We start from the raw sequence: 27,766 nt of genomic DNA, 5'->3' as shown, positions 1-27,766 counted from the left end.
ACTCAACATATTGTTACTTGTGATCCAGAAATCACCTTTTCCCCCAGGTTGTCCCCAATAACTTTGGCTGATGCTTACATATTTTGGAATATTTTCTTCCTACTGTATTTGATTTGAGAGTTAAAGACAATTCCTCATGTGTGTTCTTTGGATTATTACAATGTTGTTGTAAAAATAACTGGGTATTAATTTTAGAAAATGAAACTTATGGAATATTTTTCAGGAAATGCAAAATAATAATCTTTTTTTTTTTTGTCTTTTTTGTGTGTGTGTGACCGGTAAGGGGATCGCAACCCTTGGCTTGGTGTCGCCCACACCACGCTCAGCCAGTGAGCGCACTGACCATTCCTATAGAGGATCTGAACCCGTGGCGGGAGCACCGCTGCACTCCCAAGTGCTGCACTCTCCCAAGTGCACCACAGGGCTGGCCCCAAAATAATACTCTTAATGAGACTCATTGAGATACAAGAGAATACTGATAGGCAATTCAGTGTAATCAGGAAAGCAATTCGTGATCTGAATGAGAAATTCAACAAAGATATCTATGGCATGAAGCCAAAAAGAAGCTTTGGAACTGAAGAATTTATTGAATGAAATCATTAAAAAAAAAAAAAAAAAAACCGAGAGCTTTCACAGCAGAATAGTATAAACACAAGTAAGAATTTCTGAACTTGAACACATATCTTTTGAAGTAACCCAGTTGGAAAACAGGAAAAAAATTAAAAAATAAAGAAATCCTATAAAATGCACTTGAAAACTTTATGTGAACATGTATTTGAATTATGGGCATTCCTGAATGACAAGAAAAGGAAAAAGACATCAAAAACCTATTTAGTCAAATAGTACTTGAACTTCTCAAGTCTGGGGAGAAATATGGTCATCCACATCCTAGACATTCCCAAAACATATTCATCCCATAAAGGTCCTCCCTAAATCGTATTTTAGTCAAAGTGCCAAAAGGGAAAGCCAAAGAGAGAATTCGAAAAACAGCAGAAGAAAAACATCAAGTCATATTTAGGGGACTCCTCAACAAACTCACAACAGATTTTTCAGCAGAAACTTTAAGGTCAGAAGAGAATGGGGTGACACACTCAAATGCTAAAAGAAAAAACCTCAATCCAGGAATACTAAATGCAGCAAAACTATCCTTCAGAAATGAAGAGGACATAAAGTCTTCCTGAGACAAGCACACACTGAGGAAATTCATTGCCTCTAGACCAGATCCATAAGAAATCATTGGGAGAGTCCTATGTCTGGAAGGGAAAGGACCAGAGCTTCCATCATCGAACAGAAAAAAATAAAACTCACTGGTAGGGAAAACATACATATGAGGAAGAGAAAGAAATCACATCTTATCACTATAGTGAACTACCAAATTACAAAGATAAACAACAAAAGAAGAACAAAAAATATAAAGACAAACCAGAAACCAATTACCAAAATGGCAGGAGTAACTACACACCTTTCAACAACAACCCTGAATGTAAATGGATTAAACAGCTCATTTAAAAGATACAGTGTGGCTAAATAGATAAAATGAATGAAAAAAGCAAGACCCAACTACAGGCTGCTTACAAAAAACTCATTTCACCTGGGAAGATATTTATAGACTAAAAATGAAGGATGAAAAAGGATATCCCATGCATTGGAAATGAAAAACAAGCAAGACTAGCCATACTTATATTAGATAAAACAGACTTTAAATCAAAAAAATATATAAAAACAGGCTAAGTAGGTTATTATATAATGATATAGGGATTAGTTCAGCAATAGGATATTAACAACTATAAATATGTGTGTACCCAACACCACACCTCCCAGACCAGACATATAAAGCTAATATTATTAGAGGTAAAGGGAGAGATAGATCCAAAGAAAATAGTAATTGGAAACTTCAACACCACACTCTCAGCATCAGACAGATCATCTAGACTGAAAATAAACACACAAATATCAGCCTTAAATTGCACTACAGACCAAATACATCTAAAGCATTTACAGCAGATCCTAAGATGGCGGGGGCTGCGGCGGCTGGCGCGGAGTAGCTGAGGTGGAAAAGGCAGCCACTGGGCCTTAGGCAGCTGGGAAACTTGTGGACCTTCCTCTTGCCGTCTCTTAAGGGAGGACCGCTGCTGGTGGCCTATCATGGGGGCTGACTGCCACTTTGCCCTTGGCAGGAGAGGCTGCCTCATTTACAGGCAACAGCTTTGAAGTATGGAGCAAGAAAAGAACTGTTTCTTAGCTGCAAAGGCAAGTCTCTAAACAGGGAACACAGTGCCGGGGCTGCTGTTGACGCTGCCAGGATCCCGGAGGCCAGGGCCACGCTGAAGGCGGCCAGCTGCACTGTTCAGGAGTCGAGGTTTCAGGCCAGCATAAAAGAAGATTCCTGGGAGTGCCCGAGCCACGCCACAGGACCAAGCGAGCAGCCTGAGGCAGTGGCGGCCGAGAACAGGGACGGTGATGACGCAGAGGCAGAGAGGGAGCCGCCGACCTGGCACAGCCCTGTGAGTGACCCCCAGCCCGGCCCTGCTCGGGGGGCGGACACCAGCCCGGCTTCCATCTGCCCAACTGGGCCACTCACCAGCCCCGGGGCTGCTTCCATTTTCACAGGTGGTGGAAGCTCCGGCCTGGTTCAGCCAAGCCTGTCATCCTCACCCGGCTTGGCTCCTACTGAGACTTCCCACTTGCTTGCCACGGTGCAGGGCTTCCCGGGGCCTATGGGCTGGCCTCCCCTCCCACTCCATCCGCAGTTCTGTGGTGGGGCTGGTGGCATGGGGCGTCCCCGGACAGCGTCAAGAGGGCAAGGAAGAATGGGCTGGGCTGACTGTCACTCCACCGCACTCTGGGCTCCGGCCCCTGGTAAACTTCCTGTTACCGGGAGTCAGATAACATCTCTGCAGCCACCAGTTTGTAAAAACGCCTAACCGATTTCTGGTTAGGAATAGTGTGTTCAGAGAGTTCCCGAGTTTACTTGAACCAGCCGGAGAGCTGACTGCGGGCGGGCACCGGACTCGGTCCGCGCTGGGGGAATTCAAAAGTGAACCATGTGCTGTGGGCTCCTCCCCCAAGGAGCTCATGCTCTGGTGTGGGAGATAAGACAAGTACACAAATAACCGTGATACCAGGAGGAAGGTGATAAGTCCCAAGAAAGATCTACACAGTGCTACAAAGGCACCCAGAGCAACTGGTCATCTGAGCCTAGCAGAAACCTGGTAGACTTCCTGGGCAAGGTGGTGCCGAGCAGGGGCTTGAAGGTACAGTTGATAGACGGGGGCTGCAGAAGACATGTCCCAGCCCAGCCAAGTGTGCACAGAGTGGGGAGTCGTCCAGCTCGGGAGGCAGAGACTTGACAGAAACCACACACCCTGTGGGGTCACCACTGCATGATCCAACAGCCCGGGCCAGAGTGCACGGAACAGGGAGAAGTCCTGCATGGGAAGTGAAAGCTCAGCAGAGACCACACACCCTGCAATATAGCCCTGTGATCCAGCAGCCCAGCAGAGTGCAAGCTGACCAGAAAGGTGGCTCCCTGGAGAGGCCCAAGACCAGAGGAAACCACACACACAAGGCACTAGAGACCAACTGAGGAGTCACAGAGGTAGCCATACCAAATTGGCAACCACAGCACCATCCTAGTTATTCAATAGTCTCTAACGGGTGGACTGTGAAACCCCCTGCCACAATGAATAAACATCAAAAAAAAGATATCAGAAATACAAAAAATCAAGAAAGTACACCACTAAAAGTTAATAAATCTCAAGCTCTAGATCCTATAGAACAGGAAGCCCTTGAAATGACTGACAAGGAATTTCGAGTGATAATTCTAAGGAAACTGAATGAGATACAAGAAAATTCAGCTAGACATCATGATGAAATGAGGAAAGGTATACAGGACCTGAAAGAGGAAATGTACAAGGAAATCAATGTCCTGAAAATAAATGTAGCAGAACTTGCTGAACTGAAGAAGTTATTCAGCAAAATAAAAAACACAACGGAGACTTTGACCAGCAGACTTGTTGAAGTTGAAGAGAGAACCTCTGAACTTCAAGATGGGCTGTATAAAATAACACAAGCAGACAAAAAAAAAGGAAAAAAGAATCAAAGACATTGAAGAAAATCTGAGAGAGGTATCAGACAACTTTAAGTGCTCAAATAGCTGAGTCATGGGTATCCCAGAAGGGGAGGAAAATGGAGATTGCATTGAAAACATATTCAACAAAATAGTGGCAGAAAACTTCCCATGTATAGGAAAAATCACAGATCTTCAGCTCATGGGAACTCAACGATCTCCAAACGTATTCAGCCCAAAAGGACCTCTCCACGACATGTTCTAGTCAAATTGACAAAACTCAGAGACAAAAAGTGAATCATAAAAGCTGCAAGAGAAAAGCATCAAATCACCTATAACAGGCTAACATCAGAGTTTTCATCACAAACCCTAAAAGCTAGAAAGGAATGGGATGATATATTCAAAATACTAAAAGACAAAGATTGCCAGCCAAGAATACTCTACCCTGCAAGACTATCCTTCCAAAATGAAGAGCAAATAGCATATTTCTCAGACAAACAAAAACTGTGGGAGTTCACTACCACACGACCACCCTTACAAGATATCTGCAAGGGAGTACTGGGTTTGGTTCCTGAAAAATAACTACTACCACTGCCATAAAAACCCAAGAAAAATCAAAACCCACTAGTATAATAAAAATGGCATTCCTGAAGAGAAAACAAACAAATAAAAATGCTATCTACAACCTAAAGAACCAACAAACACAGAAAACAAACAGTAAATCAGAAAGCAAGGAACAAAAGACACCTAAGACAACCAAACAACCAATAAAATGCTAGGAATAAATCAACACCTTTCAATAACAACTCTTAATGTAAAAGGATTAAATTCCCCAATCAAAAGACACACACTGGCTGACTGGATTAAAAAGGAGGACCCAACTATATGCTGCCTACAAGAGACCCACCTCACCCATAAAGATTCACATACACTAAGAGTGAAAGGATGGAAAAAGATTTACCATGCAAACAGAAAAGAAAAACGAGCTGGAGTAGCTATTCTTATATCTGACAAAATAGACTTTAAACTGAAAACCATAAAAAGAGACAATGAGGGACACTACTTAATGATAAAAGGACTGATCCATCAAGAAGACTTAACAATCATAAATATGTACGCACCCAATGTTGGAGCAGCCAGATTTATAAAACAAACTCTATTAGACATGAAGAAGGAAATAGACACTAATACAATAATAGCAGGGGAACTGAACACCCCACTGTCAATATTAGACAGATCATCTAGGCAAAGAATCAGTAGAGAAACGCAAGATCTAAACAAGACTCGAGACCAATTGGAATTGGCAGACATCTACAGAACATTCCATCCAACAACCTCAGAATATTCATTCTTCTCATCAGCACATGGATCATTCTCCAGGATAGATCACATATTAGGTCACAAATCAAGTCTCAATAAATTCAAAAAAATTGGAATTATCCCATGTATTTTCTCAGACCATAAAGCATTAAAATTAGAAATTAATAACAAACAAAACTCTGGAAACTATACAAACACATGGAAATTAAACAGCATTCTGCTTAATGACATATGGGTCCAAGAAGAAATCAAGCAGGAAATCAAAAAAATTATTGAAACTAATGAAAATAATGATACATCATACCAAAACCTGTGGGATACTGCAAGAGGAGTATTAAGGGGGAAATTTATTGCATTAAATGCTCACCTCAAAAGAATGGAAAGATGGCAAGTGAACAACCTAACACTTCACCTTAAAGAACCAGAAAAAAACGAACAATGCAAACCTAAAGTTAGCAGATGGAAAGAAATCATTAAGATCAGAGCAGAACTGAATGAAATTGAAACCCAAAGAACAATACAAAAGATCAATGAATCAAAATAATGGTTTTTTGAAAAGATGAATAAAATTGACAAACCATTAGCATGGCTAACAAAAAGAAGAAGAGAGAAGATTCATATAACAAAAATTAGAAATGAAAAAGGCGATATTACAACTGATTCATCTGAAATACAAGGAATCACTCGAGACTACTATAAACAACTATACGCCAACAAATTTGAAAATCTGGAGGAAATGGATAAATTTCTCGACACACACAAGCTCCCAAAACTGAACCATGAAGACGTAGAAAATTTGAACAGACCAATAACAATAAAGGAGATTGAAACTGTTATCAGAAAGTTCCCAACAAAGAAAAGCCCAGGACCAGATGGATTCACAGCAGAATTTTCCCAAACATTCAAAGAGGAATTGCCACCAATTCTTTACAAACTATTCCAAAAGGTTGAAACAAACACAAATCTCCCAAACTCATTCTATGAAGCAAACATCATCCTGATACCAAAACCAGGTAAAGATATAACCAAAAAAGAAAACTACAGGCCGATATCCTTGATGAATATAGATGCAAAAATCCTCACTAAAATACTAGCAAAAAGAATGCAGCAACACATACGTAAAGTTATTCACCACGATCAAGTGGGATTCCTCCCAGGGATGCAGGGTTGGTTCAACATACGCAAATCAGTAAATGTGATACACCATATTAATAAAGTCAAACACAAGGACCATATGATCATCTCTATAGATGCTGAAAAATCAATTGATAAAATTCAGCCCTCATTCATAACAAAGACCCTCTATAAGTTAGGTATAGAGGGAAAGCATCTCAACATAATTAAAGCCATATATGCCAAACCCACTGCCAATATCATCCTGAATGGGGAAAAGCTGAAAGCTTTTCCTTTAAGAACAGGAACTAGACAAGGATGCCCACTCTCACCACTCCTATTCAACATAGTGTTGGAAGTACTAGCCAGAGCAATCAGAGAAGAGAAGGAAATAAAGGGCATCCAGATTGGAAAAGATGAAGTTAAACTGTCCCTGTTTGCAGATGACATGATCCTCTATATCGAAGAGCCTAAAACCTCTACAAAAAAACTGCTGGAATTGATAAATGATTTCAGCACAGTAGCAGGATACAAAATCAACACACAAAAATCAGTAGCATTTCTTTTCTCCAATAGTGAACATGCAGAACGAGAAATCAAGAAAGCCTGCCCATTTACAATAGCCACCAAAAAAATAAAATACTTAGGAATTGAGTTAACCAAGGATGTGAAAAACCTCTATAAGGAGAACTACAAACCACTGCTGAGAGAAATTAGAGAGGATACAAGAAGATGGAAAGATATCCCATGCTCTTGGATTGGAAGAATCAACATAGTGAAAATGTCCATACTACCCCAAGTGATATACAAATTCAATGCAATCCTCATCAAAATTCCAAAGACATTTTTCTCAGAAATGGAAAGAACTATCCAGACATTTATATAGAACAATAAAAGATCACGCGTAGCCAAAGCAATGCTGAGCAAAAAAAATAAAGCTGGAGGCATAACACTACCAGACATTAAGCTATACTACAAAGCTGTAATAACCAAAACAGTATGGTACTGGCACAAAAACAGACACACTGACCAATGGAATAGAATAGAGAATCCAGAAATCAACCCACACACTTACTGCTATCTGATCTTTGACAAAGTCACCAAGCCTATTCACTGGGGAAGGGACTGTCTCTTCAGCAAATGGTGCTGGGATAACTGGATATCCATATGCAGGAGAATGAAACTAGACCCATACCTCTCACCATATACTAAAATCAACTCAAAATGGATTAAGGATTTAAATATACACCCTGAAACAATAAAACTTCTTAAAGAAAACATAGGAGAAACACTTCAGGAAATAGGACTGGACACAGACTTCATGAATACGACCCCAAAAGCACGCACAACCAAAGGAAAAATAAACAAATGGGATTATATCAAACTAAAAAGCTTCTGCACAGCAAAAGAAACAATTAAAAGAGTTAAAAGACAACCAACAGAGTGGGAGAAAATATTTGCAAAATATACATCTGACAAAGGATTAATATCCAGAATATATAAGAAACTCAAACAACTTTACAAGAAAAAAACAAGCAACCCAATTAAAAAATGGGCAAAAGAGCTAAGTAGGTATTTCTCTAAGGAAGATATACAAATGGCCAACAGACATATGAAAAAATGCTCAACATCACTCAGCATCCGGGAAATGCAAATCAAAACTACACTGAGATACCATCTAACCCCAGTTAGGATGGCTAAAATCCAAAAGACTCTGAACGATAAATGCTGGTGAGGTTGCAGAGAAAAAGGAACTCTCATACATTGTTGGTGGGACTGCAAAATGGTGCAGCCTCTATGGAAAATGGTATGGAGGTTCCTCAAACAATTGCAGATAGATCTACCATATGACCCAGCTATCCCACTGCTGGGAATATACCCAGAGGAATGGAAATCATCAAGTTGAAGGTATACCTGTTCCCTAATGTTCATTGCAGCAGTCTTTACAATAGCCCAGAGTTGGAACCAGCCCAAATGTCCATCATCGGAAGACTGGATACGGAAAATGTGGTACATCTACACAATGGAATACTACTCAGCTATAAAAACGAATGAAATGCTGCCATTTGCAACAACATGGATGGATCTTGAGAGAATTATATTAAGTGAAACGAGTCAGGCACAGAATGAGAAATACCACATGTTCTCACTTATTTGTGGGAGCTAAAAATTAATATATAAATTCACACACACACACACACACAATAAAAAACAACGGGTGGTGGGGAAGAAGATATAACAACCACAATTACTTGAAGTTGATATGACAAGCAAACAGAAAGGACATTGTTGGGGGGGAGGGAGGAGAAGGAGGAGGGAGGGAGATTTTGGTAAGGGGCAACAATAATCAACCACAATGTATATCGAGAAAATAAAAGTTAAAATAAATAAATAAAAATTAAAAAATAAAATTCTAAAAAAAATAAATAAAACTTTTACAGAACAGTTCATCCAACAGTTACAAAATATACATTCTCCTCATGGAACATTTTCCAAGACAGACCACACATTAGAAAACAAAACATGGCTCAACAAGTTTTTAAAAATGGAAATCATGTTAAAGATCTTTTCACACCATAGGAATAAAATTAGAAACCAATAACAAGAGAAACTTTGGAAACCGTACAAATACGTGGAAATTAAACAAAATGCTCCTGAATGACCAACGGGTCAATGAAGAAATTATGATGAAAATCACAAAAGTTATTTGAAACAGAAAAAGTGGAAACACAACTTACCCAAACCTGTAGAGTACTATAAAAGTAGTACTAAAAGGGAAATTTATACCGGTAAATGCTCACATTGAAAACGTGCAAATATTTCAAGTACACAACATATAACATTGCACCTGAAGGAACTAGAAAATTATTAACAAAGCAATTGCAAAATCAGTATATGAGAAGAAATAGTTAAGATTAGAGCAAATCAAAAAGAGACAATAAAATTCCAAAGATCAACAAAACATAAAGTTGTTGTTTCAAAAAGGTAAGCAAAATCAGTGAACCATTAGCCAGACTTATTAAGAAAAAAAGAGAGAAGACCCAATTAATAAAATCAGATGGAAGAAGGACATATTACAACTAACGCCAAAAAATATACAAAAGGTTATTAGAGACTATTACAAACAGATGCCAACAAATTGGAAAACCTAGAGGAAATGGATAAACTGATGGAATATATAAACTCAAGGCTGAACCAAGAAGAAAAAGAAAACCTGAACATAGCAATAATGAGTTCGAAGACTGAATCAGTAATAAAAGGTCTCCCAACAACAAAAAGCTCAGGGAAACTTGGCTACACTGCTAAATTCTACCAAACTTTTATACAAGAACTAACACTGAGTTTTTCCCAACTCTTTCACAACTTTAAAAAAAAACGGACCAGGTGGGGGTGGGGGAGCTCCAGGCCCCATCCCCACACCCTGAACAGGCACCACACAGGGGAGCTCACCAGGGACAGCTGGCAGCAACACCAGCCAGCGGAACCAGGTGTCTCCACACAGCCCCTCATCCCTCCTCAGACCCAGGGGGGAGCACTAGCCAACGGTTCCAACCCACCGAGTTTGACCCAGCAGAACTCCACATGCTAAGGGCTCATTCTAAGACCACAGAGTCTAGAACAGGAACCAAGGTGGTTTAACATAACCACCACCCCACCGACTGTCAAGCAAAGATAATTCACTCTCCATAGTAGCAACCAAGGCCACTCCACAGCCAACCTCAGTGTAATAGAAGAAGCAAACCCCCTACCAAATGACTAAGAATCAGCAAAAAAAAACTAGAAGCAAAAACAATCAAGAAGAAATAACACCACCAAAAGGATACAGTAATGCCCCAAAGTCAGACTCCATGGAACAGGGAATCCTTGAACTGTCTGAAAAAGAATTTCAAGCAATGATCTTAAGACAACTTGAAGAAATAAAGGAAGACTCAATTGGAGAACACAATAAAACAAGAAAAAACATCCAGAATATGAAGGAGGAAATCTACAAAGAGATTAATACCATAAAAAAGAGTGTAGCAGAACTTCTAGAAATGAAAGACTCAATGAATTAAAAAATATGACTCAGAGCTGGAACAGCAGGGGAGAGCAAGCAGAAGAAAGAATTTCAGAGCTTGAAGATAGTCATTTGGAAATGAGTCAGGCAGACAAAAAAAGGAAAAAGGAATTTTAAATAATGAGGAAAACCTATGAAAGATAGCAGAAAACCTCAAGCACTCTAACACCTGAACTGTGGGTATTCCTGAAGGGCAGGAGAAAGGAAAAGGTATCAAAACCTACTCAAAGAAATAGTAACAGAAATCTTCTCAGGTGTAGGGTGAGATACAGACCTTCAGATCCAGGAAGCTCAAAGGTCCCCAAACAAATTCAACCCAAAAAGATCCTCCCCAGGACATATTTTATTTAAATTCACAAAGCTCAAAGACAAAGAGAGAATTCTACAAGCAGCAAGAGAAAAACATCAGGTCACTTATAAGGGAACCCCCATCAAACTAACAGCAGACTTCTCAACTGACACTCTACAGGCCAGAAGAAAGTGGAATGATATATTCAAACTACTAAAAGAAAAAAACTGCCAGCCAAGAATTCTTTACCCAGCAAGGCTCTCCTTCAGAAACGCGGGAGAAATAGTGTATTTCCCAGATAAACAAAAGTTGTGGGAGTTCACCATCACACAACCAGCCCTGCAAGAAATTCTCACGGAGTCATTCATCTGGAATCTGAATAATGGTGACCATCATCACAAATACACAAGACAGAGCAAAACCCACAGTTAAAACAAAAATGCCAGCAAGAAAGAGAAAGAAGCTAAATCATTCCACCTTAAATTCCCAACTCACAATGAAGAAAAGAAATAAAAGGGGAAATAATAATCAAAAGATATTTAAACCACCTAAACAAGTAGCAATTAAATGACAGGAATTAAACAACACTTCTCAATAACTACTCAATGTGAATGGACTAAACTTCCCATTTAAAAGACAGACTAACAGACTGGATTAAAAAGCTAGACCCAAGTATATGCTGTCCTCAAGAGACCCACCTCACCTGTAATGACACTCATAGACTAAAAGTGAAGGGATGGAAAAAGATATACCATGCAAATGGAAACCAAAAATGAGCTGGAGTAGCTATTCTTATATCAGACAAAATAGACTTTAAACCAAAACACGTTAAAAATGACAAAGAAGGCCATTATATAATGATAAAGGGAACTATCCAGCTAGAAGACATAACAATCATAAACATGTATGCACCCAATACTGGAGCACCCAGATATATTAAGCAAACACTCTTAGAGCTAAAGAAGGAGATAGGACCTAATACATTAACAGTGAGTGATCTGAACACCCCTCTCTCAGTATGGGACAGGACTTCCGTGCAAGAAGTCAACAAAGAGACATAGGATTTAATCTACACCCTAGACCAACTGGACTTGGCAGATATATACAGAAAATTTCACCCAACAGCTAAAGATTACACTTTCTTCGCATAAGCTCACGGTACATTCTCCAGGATAGACCACATATTAGGTAACAAATCTAGTCTCAGCAAATTTTTAAAAATTGAAATCAATCCAACAATCTTTTCAGACCACAATGAACTAAAACTGGAGATAAACAATAAACAAATCACTGGAAGCTATACAAATACATGGAAAATAAATAATAGGCTCCTGGGGCCGAGCCCGTGGCGCACTCGGTAGGGTGCTGCGCTGGGAGCGCAGCAACGACGCTCCCGCCGCGGGTTCGGATCCTATATAGGAATGACCAGTGCACTCACTGGCTGAGTGCCGGTCACGAAAAAGACAAAAAATAAAAAAATAAAAAAAATAATAATAATAATAGGCTCCTGAATGATCTATGGATCCAAGAAGAAATTAAACAGGAAAACAAAAAATTTCTAGAAACTAATGAAAATATACATCATACCAAAACTTGTGGGATACTGCAAAAACAGTACTAAGAGGGAAATTTATTGCAGTAAATGCTTATATCAAAAAAATGGAAAGACTCCAAACAAACGACCCAATGGAATACTACTCTGCTATAAAAAAAAGAATGAAATACTGCCATTTGCAATGACATGGATGGACCTAGAGAGAATTATATTAAGTGAAACGAGTCAGGCACAGAAAGAGAAATATTACATGTTCTCACTTATTTGTGGGAGCTAAAAATAAATAAATAAATACACAAATAAACCGGGGGATGGGAGGAGGAAAGAAGACACAACAATTACGATTCCTTGAAGTTGATATGACAAGCAAACAGATATGATGTTGTTAGGAGGAACGGGGAAGAAGGAGGGAGGTAGATTTCGGTAATGGACCACAATAATCAACCATTTTGTATATTGACAAAATTAAACTAAATTTTTTTTTAAAAAAAAAAGAAAATGTGATCTAGATACACAATGAAATACTACTCAGCCATAAAAAAACAATAAAACTCTGTCATTTGCGGCAATGTGGATGAGCCTGGAATCCATAATGTTAAGTGAAATAAGGTACAGAAAGATAAACACTGCATGTTCTTACTTGTACATGGTAACTAAAAAAAAAAACTTTGTTTGAGATTATCGAAGTAGAGAGTACAATTGTGGTTACTAGAGGTTGGGAAGGGGACAGAAAAGGGGAAGACAAGGAAATGTTGGTCAACAAATACAAAATTACAGAAAAATAGTAAAAATATGTTCTAGTGGTGTTCACTAGTGTTAGGCATCGATAATTAACAATAATTTATTGTATGTTCTAATCACAAGGAAATCACAAACAGCTAGTTACACTGATTTGATCATCACACATTGTGTACATGGATTGAAATGTAACTCTGAATTCTACAAATATGTACACTCAATGCACATCAACTATAAAATAAACAATTTTTTGTAAAAATCCATGATAAACCCTTACAAATAATGAGGGAATTTGGATGCAAGGATAACATACTTATATGCATCCATTTCTAAATCTCAGAAGTAGCAAAAATTGAAGTTTTTAATTATAATGTGTAATAGCATTAAAATATCCCTAAGAATTAGTCTAATACAATATGGGCAAGACTTCTACAGACAATAGAATAAACATTTGGCCAGTCAACTCTATGAGCAATTAATTCCACGTCTATTTTGTTATTCCAACACAAATATTTATACATGCTTAACAATGACTCTGCACAAAAACTCTCATAGCAGAATTTTTTAATGGTCCCAATCTGCAGATAAGATATATGTTTACCAAAACAATAATCAGCAAATAAATTGTGTCATAGTCATTCAGAGGAATATTATACGACAACGATAATGAATAAACTACATGTGATTACTTTGATGAATCTCACAATCACAATGTAAAGATATGGAGGCCAATTCCATGTATATTTCTTTACATACAAGACAAAAAACCCAAAACTGACCTACAGGGTTACAAGTTAACCAAGTGATCAGATAGCTACCTTAAGGGATGAGTCAGAGGATAGGATTTGGAGGAATGGGGTTAATTTCTAGTTCCCAACCTGGTAATAGTGACATCGGTGTACTTACTTTCTGATGTTTTACCAAGTTGGAAACAAATACTTCCCATTCATTTTAAAAATAAACAAGTGGGACTATATCAAACTAAAAAGCTTCTGCACAGCAAAGGAACCAATTGAGAGAATGAAATGACAACCTGCAGAGTAGGAGAAAATTTTTGCAAACTACACATCTGACAAGGGATTAATATCCAGAATATACAAGGAACTTAAGAAATTACACAATAAAAAACCAAATAATCCAATTAAAAATGAGCAAAGGAGCTGAATTGACATTTTTCAAAGGAAGACATACAAATGGCCTAGGGTACATGAAAAAATGCTCAACATCACTAAGCATAAGGGAAGTGCAAATTAAAACCACTATAAGATATCACCTCACCCCACTTATACCGGCTGTAATTAAACAGACAGAGAATAACAAAAGCTGATGAGGATGTGGAAAGAAGGGAATGCTCCTACACTGTTGGTGGGACTGTAAATTAGTGCAACCACTATGGAAAACAGTATGGAGGTTTCTCAAAAAATAGATCTAAAGATAGCTCTACCATACAATTCAGCAATCCCACATTTGGGTATATACCCAAAGGAATGCAAATCATCATGTCAAAGGGATACCTGCACTCCCATGTTCATTGCAGCTCTGTTTACAATAGCCAAGATATGGAACCAACCTAAATGTCCATTGACGGAAGACTGGATAAAGAAAATGTGGTATATATACACCATGGATTATTACTCTGCCATAAAAAAGAATGAAATTCTGCCATTCACAACATGGATGAGCTTAAAGAAACTTAAGTTGAGCAAAATAAGCAAAACACAGAGGGAAAATACCACATGTACTCATTCATAAGTGGGAGCAAAGAGAGAAAGAAGGAAGGACCACAGTGGTGCATAGGACTTGCAGAGGGAGAGAACACACATAGGAATATAAAGTGGGATGGGCAAAAGGAAGAGGGGGAGGGAGGTCAGGGATTAATTGGGTGGGGGACAAGGGCTATGATCGCAATTTGTGGTAATTGGTATGCTGCCAGTATTGATCTGGCCCTTATATCCTGGGCACAAGTGGTGATGGTCAGCTGTTTACCCCATGAATATTCATAACCAATCAGAAAAAAGAATGGTATACATTTCAAAAGTTTTCAATGCATTAGAACTCAAAGAAAAATAGGATAACATCTAAATTAACATAAATAACTCATGGAAAAGGTAGAAAGAAACGTGAAGTCAGTGATCTAAAACACGAACTCTTCTAGTAACCAAGGGTAAGGGCTAGTCATCAGTTCATCCTGGTCTGCCTGCATCAATAGAAGTGAAATTACAGAAATTCCCACATTCTCATCCTGACCAGCTCTTCAGTCCTGGGCAAATCAGGATGAATGGGCATCCATAAACCGATCGATACCTTCTTTGTCCTAGTACGTGCTACTGCATCTACCCACCTGCTTTGGTTCTGCTCTCCCATAGGGAACACATTGTGCCAAACTTCCTCTCCACAAGTGTCTTTGATAGAAGCAGGACCACAGATGGAGTAGTTTGTGAAGAGATGCTTGCCTTTTAGTCTTGAATCAGAGTGTTCAGCGTGAAAAGACTTGGACCTAGGAATTCAATTTTTCACTGTGAACATACCAGTATAATTCCCCTTCCCACTGATACTCATGAATTAACATACAGCCAAAGGAACAAAGCCAGGGAGGGAAACTGCCCCAACATTCCCCCAGCCAGCAGGAGCCATCACATGATGAGGCGATCATCAGAGCAGGAACGATGCTAATAATGTCACCACCTTCCTTTTTTCTGAAAAAAGTTTCTATGAGTTGTTCTCAATTAAGAAATTGATTAAACAATTACTGTCAAAAAGATTCACAACAGTTAGGAAAAGACTTCCTCTTTGACCATTTCCCAGTATGACAGGAAACAATGAAAACAAAAACAAGGAAAAGTCCTGTCTGTAGGTCCAATCCTTGAAGGCCCAGTATATAAAAGGACGACCACACAGCAAGGACTCATCAGAGTCTGGAAAACTCACCTGTCCACAGAAGCCCACCACCACTCCTCACACAATGACTAACTCCTGCTGCTCTTGCTGCCAGCCCACCTGCTGCAGAACCACCTGCTGCAGGACCACCTGCTGCCGCCCCAGCTGTGGCTGCAGCCCTTGCTGTGTGTCCAGCTGCTGCCGCCCTTCCTGTGGTGGATCTAGCTGCTGCCAGCCCAGCTGCTGTGGCTCCAGCTGCTGTGGCCAAAGCTGCGGTGGGTCCGGCTGCTGCCAGCCTTGCTGCCGCCCAACTTGCTGTCAAACCACCTGCTGCAGGACCACCTGCTGCCGCCCCAGCTGTGGCTGCAGCCCTTGCTGTGTGTCCAGCTGCTGCCGTCCTTCCTGTGGTGGATCTAGCTGCTGCCAGCCCAGCTGCTGTGGCTCCAGCTGCTGTGGCCAAAGCTGCGGTGGGTCTGGCTGCTGCCAGCCTTGCTGCCGCCCCAGCTGCTGTGGCTCATCCTGCTGCCAGCCAGTGTGCTGCACACCTGTGTACTGCACGAGAACCTGCTACCAACCCACGTGCTGCTGCCTGCCCGGCTGCCTAGCCCAGGGCTGCGGGTCCTGCTGTGGATCCAGCTGCTGACAGCCTTGCACTGGTTGACCTTCTCCCCATAGGACCGTCATCTCCACAAGCCAACCTTCCTTCAACTGACTTGCCCCGCCTGGACAAATTCCCTTCCTACCTGTGCTGAAAGCCATCACACTATCACCAGTAACTCTGAGACTCACCTCCTTTATTAAAAGCTTGTGAGTCAGCATGAGGGAGCGCAGAGTACTTCTCTCTTGTTCTCTGATTCCGTATGTCTTCTGGGTCGTATGCTACCTTTGGACATACTTGACAGGGAGTGATGGTCTTATCTTTGATTCTGATTCATAATCTTTGTAATTATGTTTCCTTTTTCAGTGTACTCAAGATTCTTGTATCCCACTTTCTCCTTTTATACTCGCTTTGATTTGTATACCTAGAAGCAGGCGGTCTTAATAAATTTTTAATAAGTTCTCTATCATTATTAATTTCATTTGCTTGCTTATTTTACTGTGGTAAGAACACTTGACATGAGATCTATCTGCCAGTAGACTCTTAAGTGTACAATACATTATCAGTATATACTATACAGGAGATACACCACTGGACAACAGATCTCTAGAATTTATTCATCTGCATAACTGAATTATAACACCCAGCAATGAGAAACTCCCCCATTTCCTCCTACCCCAGCCTCTGGAAACCACCATTCTATTCTTGGCTTATATCAGTTTGACTATTTTAGAGACCTCATTTAAGTGAAATCATGTAACAGTTGCCCGTCTGTGACTGCCTTATTTCACCAAGTATAATGTCCTCAAGCTTTGTCCATCTTATTGCAAATGGCCCGACTTCCTTCTTTTTAAGGCTGAATAATATTCTATAGTATATAGGTACCACAGTGTCTTTATGCACTCATTCATTGAAGGATGTTTGGGTTGCATCCACAATGTGGTTATTTTGAATACTGCCATTCTGAATATGGAAATGCCAATATCTTTCCAAGATCCTGATTTCACTTGGGGGTGTACATACCCAAAAGTGGGATTGCTGCATCATATGGTAATATTCTTTTTAACCTTTTGATGAACCTCCATATTGTTTCCAAGTGGCTGCACCATTTTACATTCCCACCAATGAACAAGAGTTCCAATGTCCCCAAATCCTTGCTAGCACCTTTACTGTGTTGTGTTTTTCATGATAGCCAGACCAATATTCCAATGTTTCACTTACTCTAATATTGAAGTGATGTTCCAATATTGAGTGACATCCCATGCATTCACATCAAAATACATGATATTCCTGAGAAACCGGAAGACTCAAGGAACAGCATCCCTCCCCTGTGCAGTGCGTGGCTGTTCACTGCCAACATTTACATCATGCCTTTTCTGACTCTAAACTGGCATGGTTGACCACCCCACTCCCTTCTAACAAGTGCATACTCATTTTTACAACATTCTCAACCAGACAAAGGCAATCCTGCTAATCCTGAAGCCATTCTTTCTCTGTTAGGTGCCTTGACATAAATGGGCTCTGTTCCTCCTCATGTCACTTTTAAGTTCCACTTTCCAAGGGCATCTTCCTCTCTTGTTCTCCTGTTCCATATTCCTGGAGTGTAGCTACCAAATTGTGATATTTCCCACAAGTTACTGTAAGCTTTCATTTGGTTTATTTCTACCATAACATTAAAGAGCCAGTTATGACATTATATGTCATCAAAGTCTAGTTATGTATTTAGATAACTCAGGGTTTCTTCTTCAATCTCTTCTGAAGCCTACATATAAGACAGAGGAGAATTCCTGTCTTTAGGAAATTTCAGGGCTCTCCTGTGTCATCTGTTTGTTGATCACCTGATAATCTGGTGTCAACACATTGTTACTTGTGATCCAGAAGTCACCCTTTCCCCCCCAGGTTGTCCCCAATAACTTTGGCTGATGCTTACATATTTTGGAATATTTTCTTCCTACTGTATTTGATCTGAGTGTTAAAGACAATTCCTCATGTGTGTTCATCAGATTATTACAATGTTGTAAAAATGACTGGGTATTAATTTTAGAAAATGAAACATACGGAATATCTTTCAGGAAATGCAAAATAATAATCTTAATGAGACTCACTGAGATACAAGAGAATACTGAGAGACAATTCAATGTAATCAGGAGAGGTATTCGTGATCCGAATGAGAAACTCAACAGAGATATCTACAGCACAAAGCCAGAAACAAGCTTCGGAACTGAAGAATTTATTGAATGAAATCATTAAACAAAGAAAACTGGCAGCTTTCACAACGGAATAGAATAAGCACAAGAAAGAATTTCTGAACTTGAAGAGACATCATTTGAAGTAACCCAGCTGGACAATAGGAAAAAAAAATAAAAATAAAGAAATCCTAAGAGATACATTGGAAAACTTTAAGTGAACAAATATTTGAATTATGGGCATTCTTCAATGACAAAAAAAGGAAAAAGACATCAAAAACCTATTTAGTCAAATAGTACCTGAAAACTTCCCAAGTCTGGGGAGAGATATGGACCTCCACATCCTAGTAGTTCCCAAAACATATTCAGCCCAAAAAGGTTCTCTCTCCAAGGCACATTATACTCAAATTGCCAAAAGTAAAAGCCAAAGGTAGAATTCTAGAAACAGCAAGACAAAAATATCAAGTCACATATAAGGGAAACCTCATCAAACTCACAGCAGATTTTTTCAGCACAATCTTTACAGGCCAGAAGGGAATGGGGTGATATATTCAAAACACTACAGGAAAAAAACCTCAAGCCAAGAATACTGAATGCATCGAAGCTATCCTTCAGAAATGAAGGAGACAAAAAGTCTTTCCGAGACAAGCACACACTGAAGAAATTCATCCCCTCTAGACAAGCTCCATAAAAAATCGTTATGGGAGTCCTACATCTATCTGGGAGGGAAAGGACCAGAGCTGCCATCATCAAACATGCAAAAGAATAAAACCCACTGGTAGAGAAAACATACAAATGAGGAAGAGAAAGGAATCACACCTTATCACTACAGTGAACTACCAAACTGCAAAGATAAACAACAAAAGAGGAGCAAAGAATATACAAAACAACCAGAAAACAATTACCAAAACGGTTGGAGTAAGTCCACATCTTTCAATAACAACACTGAATGTAAATGGATTAAACAGCTCATTTGAAAGATACAGTGTGGCTAAATAGGTAAAATGAATAAATAAGAATTTTAAAAAAAAGAAAAAGAAAAAGAAAACAAGACCCAACTACAAGCTGCCTACAGAAAACTCACTTCACCTGGAAAAATATTATAGACTAAAAATGAAGGATGAAAAAGGATATCAAGTGCATCAGGAAAGAAAAACAAGAAAGACTAGCCATAATTATATTGGATAAAACAGACTTTAAATCAAAAAAATATAAAAACAGGCTAAGAAAGTTATTATATTATGATACAAGGATTAGTTCAGCAACAGATATTAACAACTATAAATATGTATGTACCCAACACCATACCTCCCAGACCAGATATATAAAGCTAATATTATTAGAGGTAAAGGGAGAGATAAATCCAAAGAAAATAGTATTGGGAACTTCAACACCACACTCTCAGCATCAGACAGATCATCTAGACCGAAAATAAACACAGAAATATCAGCCTTAAATTGCACTATAGACCAAATACATCTAAAGCATTTACAAAACAGTTCAGCCAAAAGCCGCAGAATATGCATTCTTCTCATCAGCTCATGGAACATTTTCCAAGACAGACCACACGTTATGAGACAAAACAAGGCTCAAGTTTTTAAAAATGGAAATCATGTTAAAGATCTTTTCAAACCACAGGAATAAAATTAGAAATCAATGACAAGAGAAACTTTGGAAACCATACAAATACATGGAAATTAAACAACATGCTCCCGAACAACCAATGGGTCAATGAAGAAATTAAGATGGAAATCAGAAAAAGTATTTGAAACAAAAAAGTGGAAACGCAACTTACCAAACCTGTAGGATACTACAAAAGCAGTACTAAAAGGGATGTTTATACCAATAAAAGCTTACATCTGAAAAGTACAAAGATTACAACTACAGAATATAACAGTGCACCTCAAGGAACTAGAAACACAGTAACAAAGCGATCCCAAAATCAGTAGATGAAAAGAAATAATTAAGATTGGAGGAGAACTAAAAAGACACCAAAAAAAATTCCAAAAATCAATAAAATATAAATTTGCATTTTAAAAAGGTAAATAAAATTGGCGAACCATTACCAAGACTAAGAAAAAAAGAAAGAAGACACAAATAAATAAAATCAGAAAGGAGATATTACATCTGATACCAAAAAAAAAAAAAAAAGGAAAAAGGATAATTAGAGACTATTACAGACAAATACATGCCAACAAATTGGCAAACCTAGAGGAAATGGACAAACTGATGGACACACATAACCTACCAAAGCTGAACCAAGAAGAAAAAGAAAATCTGAACATAGTAATAAGGGGTTCGAAGATTGAATCAGTAATAAAAAGTCTCCCAACAAAGAAAAGCCCAGGACCAAACTGCTTCACTGCTGAATTCTACCAAACTTTTATAGAAGAACGAACAACAAGTTTTCCCCAGCTCTTCCACAACTTTAAAGAGAAGGGAATTCTTCCAAATTCATTCTATGAGGCCAGCATCACCCTGACACCAAAATCAGACAAGACCGTAACAACAACCAAACAACTACAAGCCAATATCCCTGATGAGCACTGATACAAAAGTCCTCAACAGAATACTAGCACACTGAATTCAACAGCACAGCAAATAGCTTACACACCATGATCAAGTGGGATTTACCCCAGGGAGGAAAAGATCATTCAACATATGTGAATCAATAAATGAGGCACATTATATCAGCAGAATAAAGAGCAAACACCAAATGATCATCTCAACAGATGCAGAAAAAGCATGTGATAAATCTCAAAATCCCTTCATGATAAAAACTCTCAATAAATGAGGTATAGGAGGAACATACCCCAACCCAATAAGGGCCGTATATAACAAACCCACAACTAACATTATACTGGACAAGGAAAACTTGAAAGATTTTCCTCGAGAAACAGGAACAAGACAAGAATGTCCACATTCACCAGTCTTGTATCCAACATAATACTGGAAGTTCTACTCAGAGAAGACAGGCAAGAGAAAGAAAATAAAGTACATCCAAACTGGAAAGAAGGAACTCATAGTATCACTGTCTGCAGATGGCATTTTCTTAGGTTTTAGAAAAACCTAAATACTCCACCAAAATCTCTTACAAAAGAGAAACAAATTCAGTGAAGTTGCAGAGTAAAAAATCAACGTACAAAAATCAATAGCGTTTTCCTGCACCCACAACAAACTAGCTGAAAAAGAAATTGAGAAAGCATTCCCATTTTCAATAGCCACCAATAACTGAACTACCGAGGAATAAATTTAAGAAAGGAATGAAAGGTCTCTACAGGGAAAACTACAAAACACTGATGACAGAAATTAAAGAGCACGCAGTAACATGGAAAGACATCCTATATTCATTACTTACAACAATAAGTATGTCAAAATGACCACATTACCCAAACTGATCCACAGATTCAATGCAATCTGTTCCAAAATTCTACTGGCATTCTTCTCAGAAATAGAATATAAATTCTACAATTTATATGGAACCACAAAAGACCCAAAGGGCCAAAACAATCCTGAGTGAAAAGAAAAAAGCTGCACCCAGGCAGTCAATCTTGAGTAAAAGGAAAAAAGACTTGGACCCAGGCATTCGATTTTTCACTGTGAACATACCAGTATCACACCCCTCGCCACCGACACTCACCAATCAACATACAGCCAAAGGAACAAAGCCAGGGAGGGAAACTGCCCCGACCTTCCTGCAGCCAGCAGGAGCCATCACATGATGAGGTGATCATCAGAGCAGGAACGATGCTAATAATGTCACCACCTTCCTTTTATCTGAAAAAAGTTTCTATGAGTTTTTCTCAATTAAGAAATTGATTAAACAATTACTGTCAAAAAGATTCACAACAGTTAGGAAAAGACTTCCTCTTTGACCATTTCCCAGTATGACAGGAAACGATGAAAACAAAAACAAGGAAAAGTCCTGTCTGTAGGTCCAATCCTTGAAGGCCCAGTATATAAAAGGACGACCACACAGCAAGGACTCATCAGAGTCTGGAAAACTCACCTGTCCACAGAAGCCCACCACCACTCCTCACACAATGACTAACTCCTGCTGCTCTTGCTGCCAGCCCACCTGCTGCAGAACCACCTGCTGCAGGACCACCTGCTGCCGCCCCAGCTGTGGCTGCAGCCCTTGCTGTGTGTCCAGCTGCTGCCGCCCTTCCTGTGGTGGATCTAGCTGCTGCCAGCCCAGCTGCTGTGGCTCCAGCTGCTGTGGCCAAAGCTGCGGTGGGTCCGGCTGCTGCCAGCCTTGCTGCCGCCCAACTTGCTGTCAAACCACCTGCTGCAGGACCACCTGCTGCCGCCCCAGCTGTGGCTGCAGCCCTTGCTGTGTGTCCAGCTGCTGCCGCCCTTCCTGTGGTGGATCTAGCTGCTGCCAGCCCAGCTGCTGTGGCTCCAGCTGCTGTGGCCAAAGCTGCGGTGGGTCCGGCTGCTGCCAGCCTTGCTGCCGCCCCAGCTGCTGTGGCTCACCCTGCTGCCAGCCAGTGTGCTGCACACCTGTGTACTGCACGAGAACCTGCTACCAACCCACGTGCTGCTGCCTGCCCGGCTGCCTAGCCCAGGGCTGCGGGTCCTGCTGTGGATCCAGCTGCTGACAGCCTTGCACTGGTTGACCTTCTCCCCATAGGACCGTCATCTCCACAAGCCAACCTTCCTTCAACTGACTTGCCCCGCCTGGACAAATTCCCTTCCTACCTGTGCTGAAAGCCATCACGCTATCACCAGAAACTCTGAGACTCACCTCCTTTATTAAAAGCTTGTGAGTCAGCATGAGGGAGTGCAGAGCACTTCTCTCTCGTTCTCTGACTCCTTATGTCTTCTTGTTGTGTGCAAGCTTTTACATCATTGACATGGAGTGATCGTCTCAGCTTTTATCCTGATTCATAATCTTTGAAATTGTGCTTTCTTTTTCAGTGTACTCAAGATTCTTGTATCCCACTTTCTCCTTTTGTGCCCACTTTGAATTTTATCTCTAGAATAGGGTGGTCTTAATAAATTATTAATTAATTCTGTATCATTATTCACATCATTTTGTTTGTTTATTTTATTGTGGTAAGAACAGTTGACATGAGATCTACCCGTCGAGTAGATTGTTACGTGTTCTCTACATTATCAGTGTATCATATACAGTAGAGACACAATTGGATAGCAGATCTCTAGACCTTATTCATCTTGTGTAACTGAATTATAACACCCAGCGATGAGAACGCCCCATCTCCTCCTACCCCAGCCTCTGGAAACCACCACTCTATTCTTGGCTTATATGACTTTGACTATTTTGGAGACCTTGTGTAAGTGGAACCATGTAACAATTGTCTTCTGTGACTGGCTTATTCCACTTAGTGTAGTGTTCTCCAGATTTATCTATGTTATTGTCAATGGCCCGACTTCCTTCTTTTTAAGGCTAAATAATATTCTATAGTACATAGGTACCACAGTTCTTTTATCTATTCATTTATTGAAGGATGTTTGCGTTACTTCCACAGCTTGGTTATTTTGAAGTTATTTGGAATAGTGCTACTCTGAACATGGGAGCATCTCTCCAAGATCCTGATTTCATTTGTGTGTATACGTAGCTAGTAGTCAGATTGCTGGATCATATGATAATTTTCTTTTTAACATTTTGAGAAACCTCCATATTGTTTCCATAGTGGCTGCACCATTCTACATTCCCACCTATGAACGAGGGTTCCAGTGTCTCCACATCCTTGCCAGCACCTTCAGTGGTTTTGTTTTGCATAACAGCCTCACCCAATATTCCAGTGTTTCACTTACTCTAAAATCATAATAATGTTCCAATATTGAGTGACATCCTGTGCATTCTTGTCAAAATACACAAACAAGGAACAGTATCCCTTCTCCTGTGCGGTGTGTGGCTGGGCACTGCCAGCATTTACATCATGCCTTTCCTGACTCCAAACTGGTGAGGTTTGCCATCCCACTCCCTTCTAACAACTGCATATTCATTTTTACAACATTCTCAACCAGACTAAGTCAATCCTGCTAATCCTGAAGCCATTCTTTCTCTGTTAGGTGCCTTGACATAAATGGGCTCTGTTCCTACTCATGTCACTTTTAAGTTCCACTTTCCAAGGGCATCTTGCTCTCTTGTTGTCCCATTCCATGATCCCTGACTATAGCTCCCAAATTGTGATATTTCCCATAGGTTAGTGTGAACTTTCATTTGGTTTATTTCTACCATAATATTTAAGAGCTAGTTATGATGTTACATGTCATAAAAGCCTAATTATATATTTAGATAGCTCAGGTTTTCTTCTTCAATCTCTTTCAAAGCCTACATGTGAGTCTTGGAGGAGAATTCCTGTCTTTATAAGGTTTCATAGCACACTGTGTCATGTTTTGATCACCTGATAATCTGGCATCACCAGATTGTTACTTGTGATCCAGCAATCTCGCTTTCTCCCCAGTTTGTCCCCAATAACTTTGGCTGATGCTTATGTATTTTGGAATTTTTTTCCTACTGTAGTTGAATTGGGGGTTAAAGACAATTCCTTGTGTGTGTTCTCTGGATTAATACAATATTATTGTATAAATGACCAAATACTGATTTCAGAAAATTGATCTGGACTTTGTTGTCTTTATTCAAAGTAAATACAAAGCTCAGCAATTTTTCTGCAAGTTTGTCCTTGGAATCCCCCATAAATTGAGCATCAGAAAAGGACCCATGGCCTATTCTCAGGTATCTGTTGAAAAGAAAGGCTTTGCTCCCTGAATCATGCCCTCCAATAGCACTGCTTGTGTATTTTATAGAGCATGAAAATGCCTTCAATAATACCAATACAGGGAGCTACATCAAGGTCAAATTGGGTAATGGGAGAGTGGGAACATGCCATATTTAGAACTTATTTATTTACAGAAGGTGGAGGACATAGAGCAAGAGGAGAGAAATAAGACTGTGGAATTCAATGACAGCCTATATCCTAAACAAAATATAAGCAAATCAAATCCAGATACATATGATTATAACTACAAATAATTATTTTCAGACATTATTAATATTTAAACATTGATCACTTTTTAAAATCACATTTACTGAGAAATGTACAATCATCATAACATTATCTCAATACATAAAGAAAAAGTTTTTCATAAATTTTAACACATTTTCAAAATGGAATACCTTAGCAAATAAGGAATAGAAAAAGATTTGCTGTTCTTATGAAAAGAATCTAAAAAAAAATATCAAAACTATCATATTTAACTGTGCAATGTTGAGAGTTCTCCCTTCTATAACAAGAATGTACGAAGACATCCACTAGACCCTTCTATCCAGCATTGCACTGAAAGGCCTAAATGTGAACTAGGTTTTAAAAAATTAAAACATAAAAAGACTGTTATAAAATTGACAAAACTATCACCATTAATAGATGATATGATTATGTGTGAACAATTTCCAATAAGAAAAATTGATTGATAAACTATTAATAAAATAAGAGAGAAAGAGAAAAGGGGAAGGAAGGAAACACACAAGAAATGCTCAGTCAGAGACTTGAAACCTCTGACTCCTGCTGGTAAACAAGGTTAAGACTAGAGTCACCGATTTATCTCCATTTGCCCACAACAACTGTTCCAGTCAATCCCTGTAAGTCCTACATCCTGGGAAACCCCTCAGTCCTAGGCAAACTAGGATGAATGGTCACCTTGGGACATAAATCATTTGATACTTTCTGAACCCCAGTGTATTTTTCTCTTTCTGTCCACCTGGTTCAGTTCTGCTCTACCATATGGAATATATTGTGCCAAATATCCCCTTCCCACATGTCCTATAGAACTGGGATACACAGGTGGAGTGGTTGTACAGAGACAGATGCCTGTTAGTCTTAAATCTCATTTTTGTGGGTGAACAGACTTGGGCCCAGGCATGAATTCAAATCATCACTGCAAACATATCAGCATGATTCCCCTCCCTACAGATACTTCTCACAAGAACAAGCTGGGGAGAGGCAACTTCCCTGCACCTGCCCTGGCCCCAGGAACCATCACATGACCAGATGATGATCAGAGCAGGAACAATGCTGATGAGGGGACCGCCTTCCTTTCATCTGAAAAAAATTTCTGTAATTATTGTCAATTAAAAAACTGACTAAACACTGTCAAAAGATTCTTAATATTTAGGAAAAAAACTTCCTCATTGTCAATTCCCAAACTGAATGGAAAACCATGTAAAAAACAACAAGGAAAATCCAAACTTCAGAAGCCCAGTGCGTAAAGGGCCCAGATTGGAAATAGTCATCAGATTCTGGAAAACTCACCTCTGAACAGAAGCCCACCACCACTCCTGACACAATGTCTAACTCCTGCCGCTCCTCTTGCTGCCAGCCCACCTGCGGCTGCAGTCCTTGCTGTGTGTCCACCTGCTGTGGCCAAAGCTGCGGTGGGTCCAGCTGATGCCACCCTTGCTGCCACCCCAGCTGCTGTGGCTCACCCTGCTGCCAGCCAGTTTGCTGCATAACCGTGCACTGCACAAAAACCTGCTACCAACCCACGTGCTGCTGCCTGCCCGGCTGCCTAGCCCAGGAATGTGGATCCAGCTGCTGCCAGCTTTGCTGCTATTGATCCTCTCACCATAGAATTATCTGGCACAGCCAACTTCCTGACAACCAACCTGCCAGTTCCCCAGTTACTGCCACAAGCTAGATCACCAGGCTTTGCTAACATCTAGCACACTGCTATCATCTTTCTATAAGTTTCTTGATTAAAGGGCTTTGTGAGTCATCTCAGTGGTATGCATTTGACTTCACCCTGATTTTCTGTATTCTAATTTGCTATTGATGTCTGTGGTAAGTGCAGACTTAGGGGTTCCTTGACCTACTGTCATTGTCTTAACCTTAGAAAAATGATCATCATATTCCCTCTACATAATCTAAAACATAAATCCTTATCATAGTTTTCTTAGGCTTCTTCCATGTTTACTATTTCCTTATAATCACGTTTTTT

The 27,766-nt window shown here is 39.6% G+C and overlaps 2 protein-coding genes across 2 annotated transcripts; both read left to right on the top strand.

The window, feature by feature from the left end:
• The first annotated feature begins 16,103 nt into the window (after positions 1-16,103).
• On the top strand, positions 16,104-16,661 carry LOC134387104 (keratin-associated protein 4-3-like). The gene has a single exon (XM_063109385.1). The coding sequence runs from the start codon at positions 16,104-16,106 to the stop codon at positions 16,659-16,661; it is 558 nt and encodes a 185-aa protein (XP_062965455.1).
• A 6,184-nt stretch (positions 16,662-22,845) lies between these two features.
• LOC134387105 (keratin-associated protein 9-1-like) lies at positions 22,846-23,403 on the top strand. Its single transcript, XM_063109386.1, has one exon. It carries the CDS (start codon positions 22,846-22,848, stop codon positions 23,401-23,403), a length of 558 nt encoding a protein of 185 aa, XP_062965456.1.
• Positions 23,404-27,766: the final 4,363 nt, after the last annotated feature.

This window comes from Cynocephalus volans, chromosome 10, assembly GCF_027409185.1.
Source record: "Cynocephalus volans isolate mCynVol1 chromosome 10, mCynVol1.pri, whole genome shotgun sequence".
In the NCBI taxonomy this organism is placed as follows: domain Eukaryota; kingdom Metazoa; phylum Chordata; class Mammalia; order Dermoptera; family Cynocephalidae; genus Cynocephalus; species Cynocephalus volans.
The sequence above is the reverse complement of the archived record's forward strand: the minus strand, read 5'-3'. Positions and strand labels throughout refer to the sequence as shown.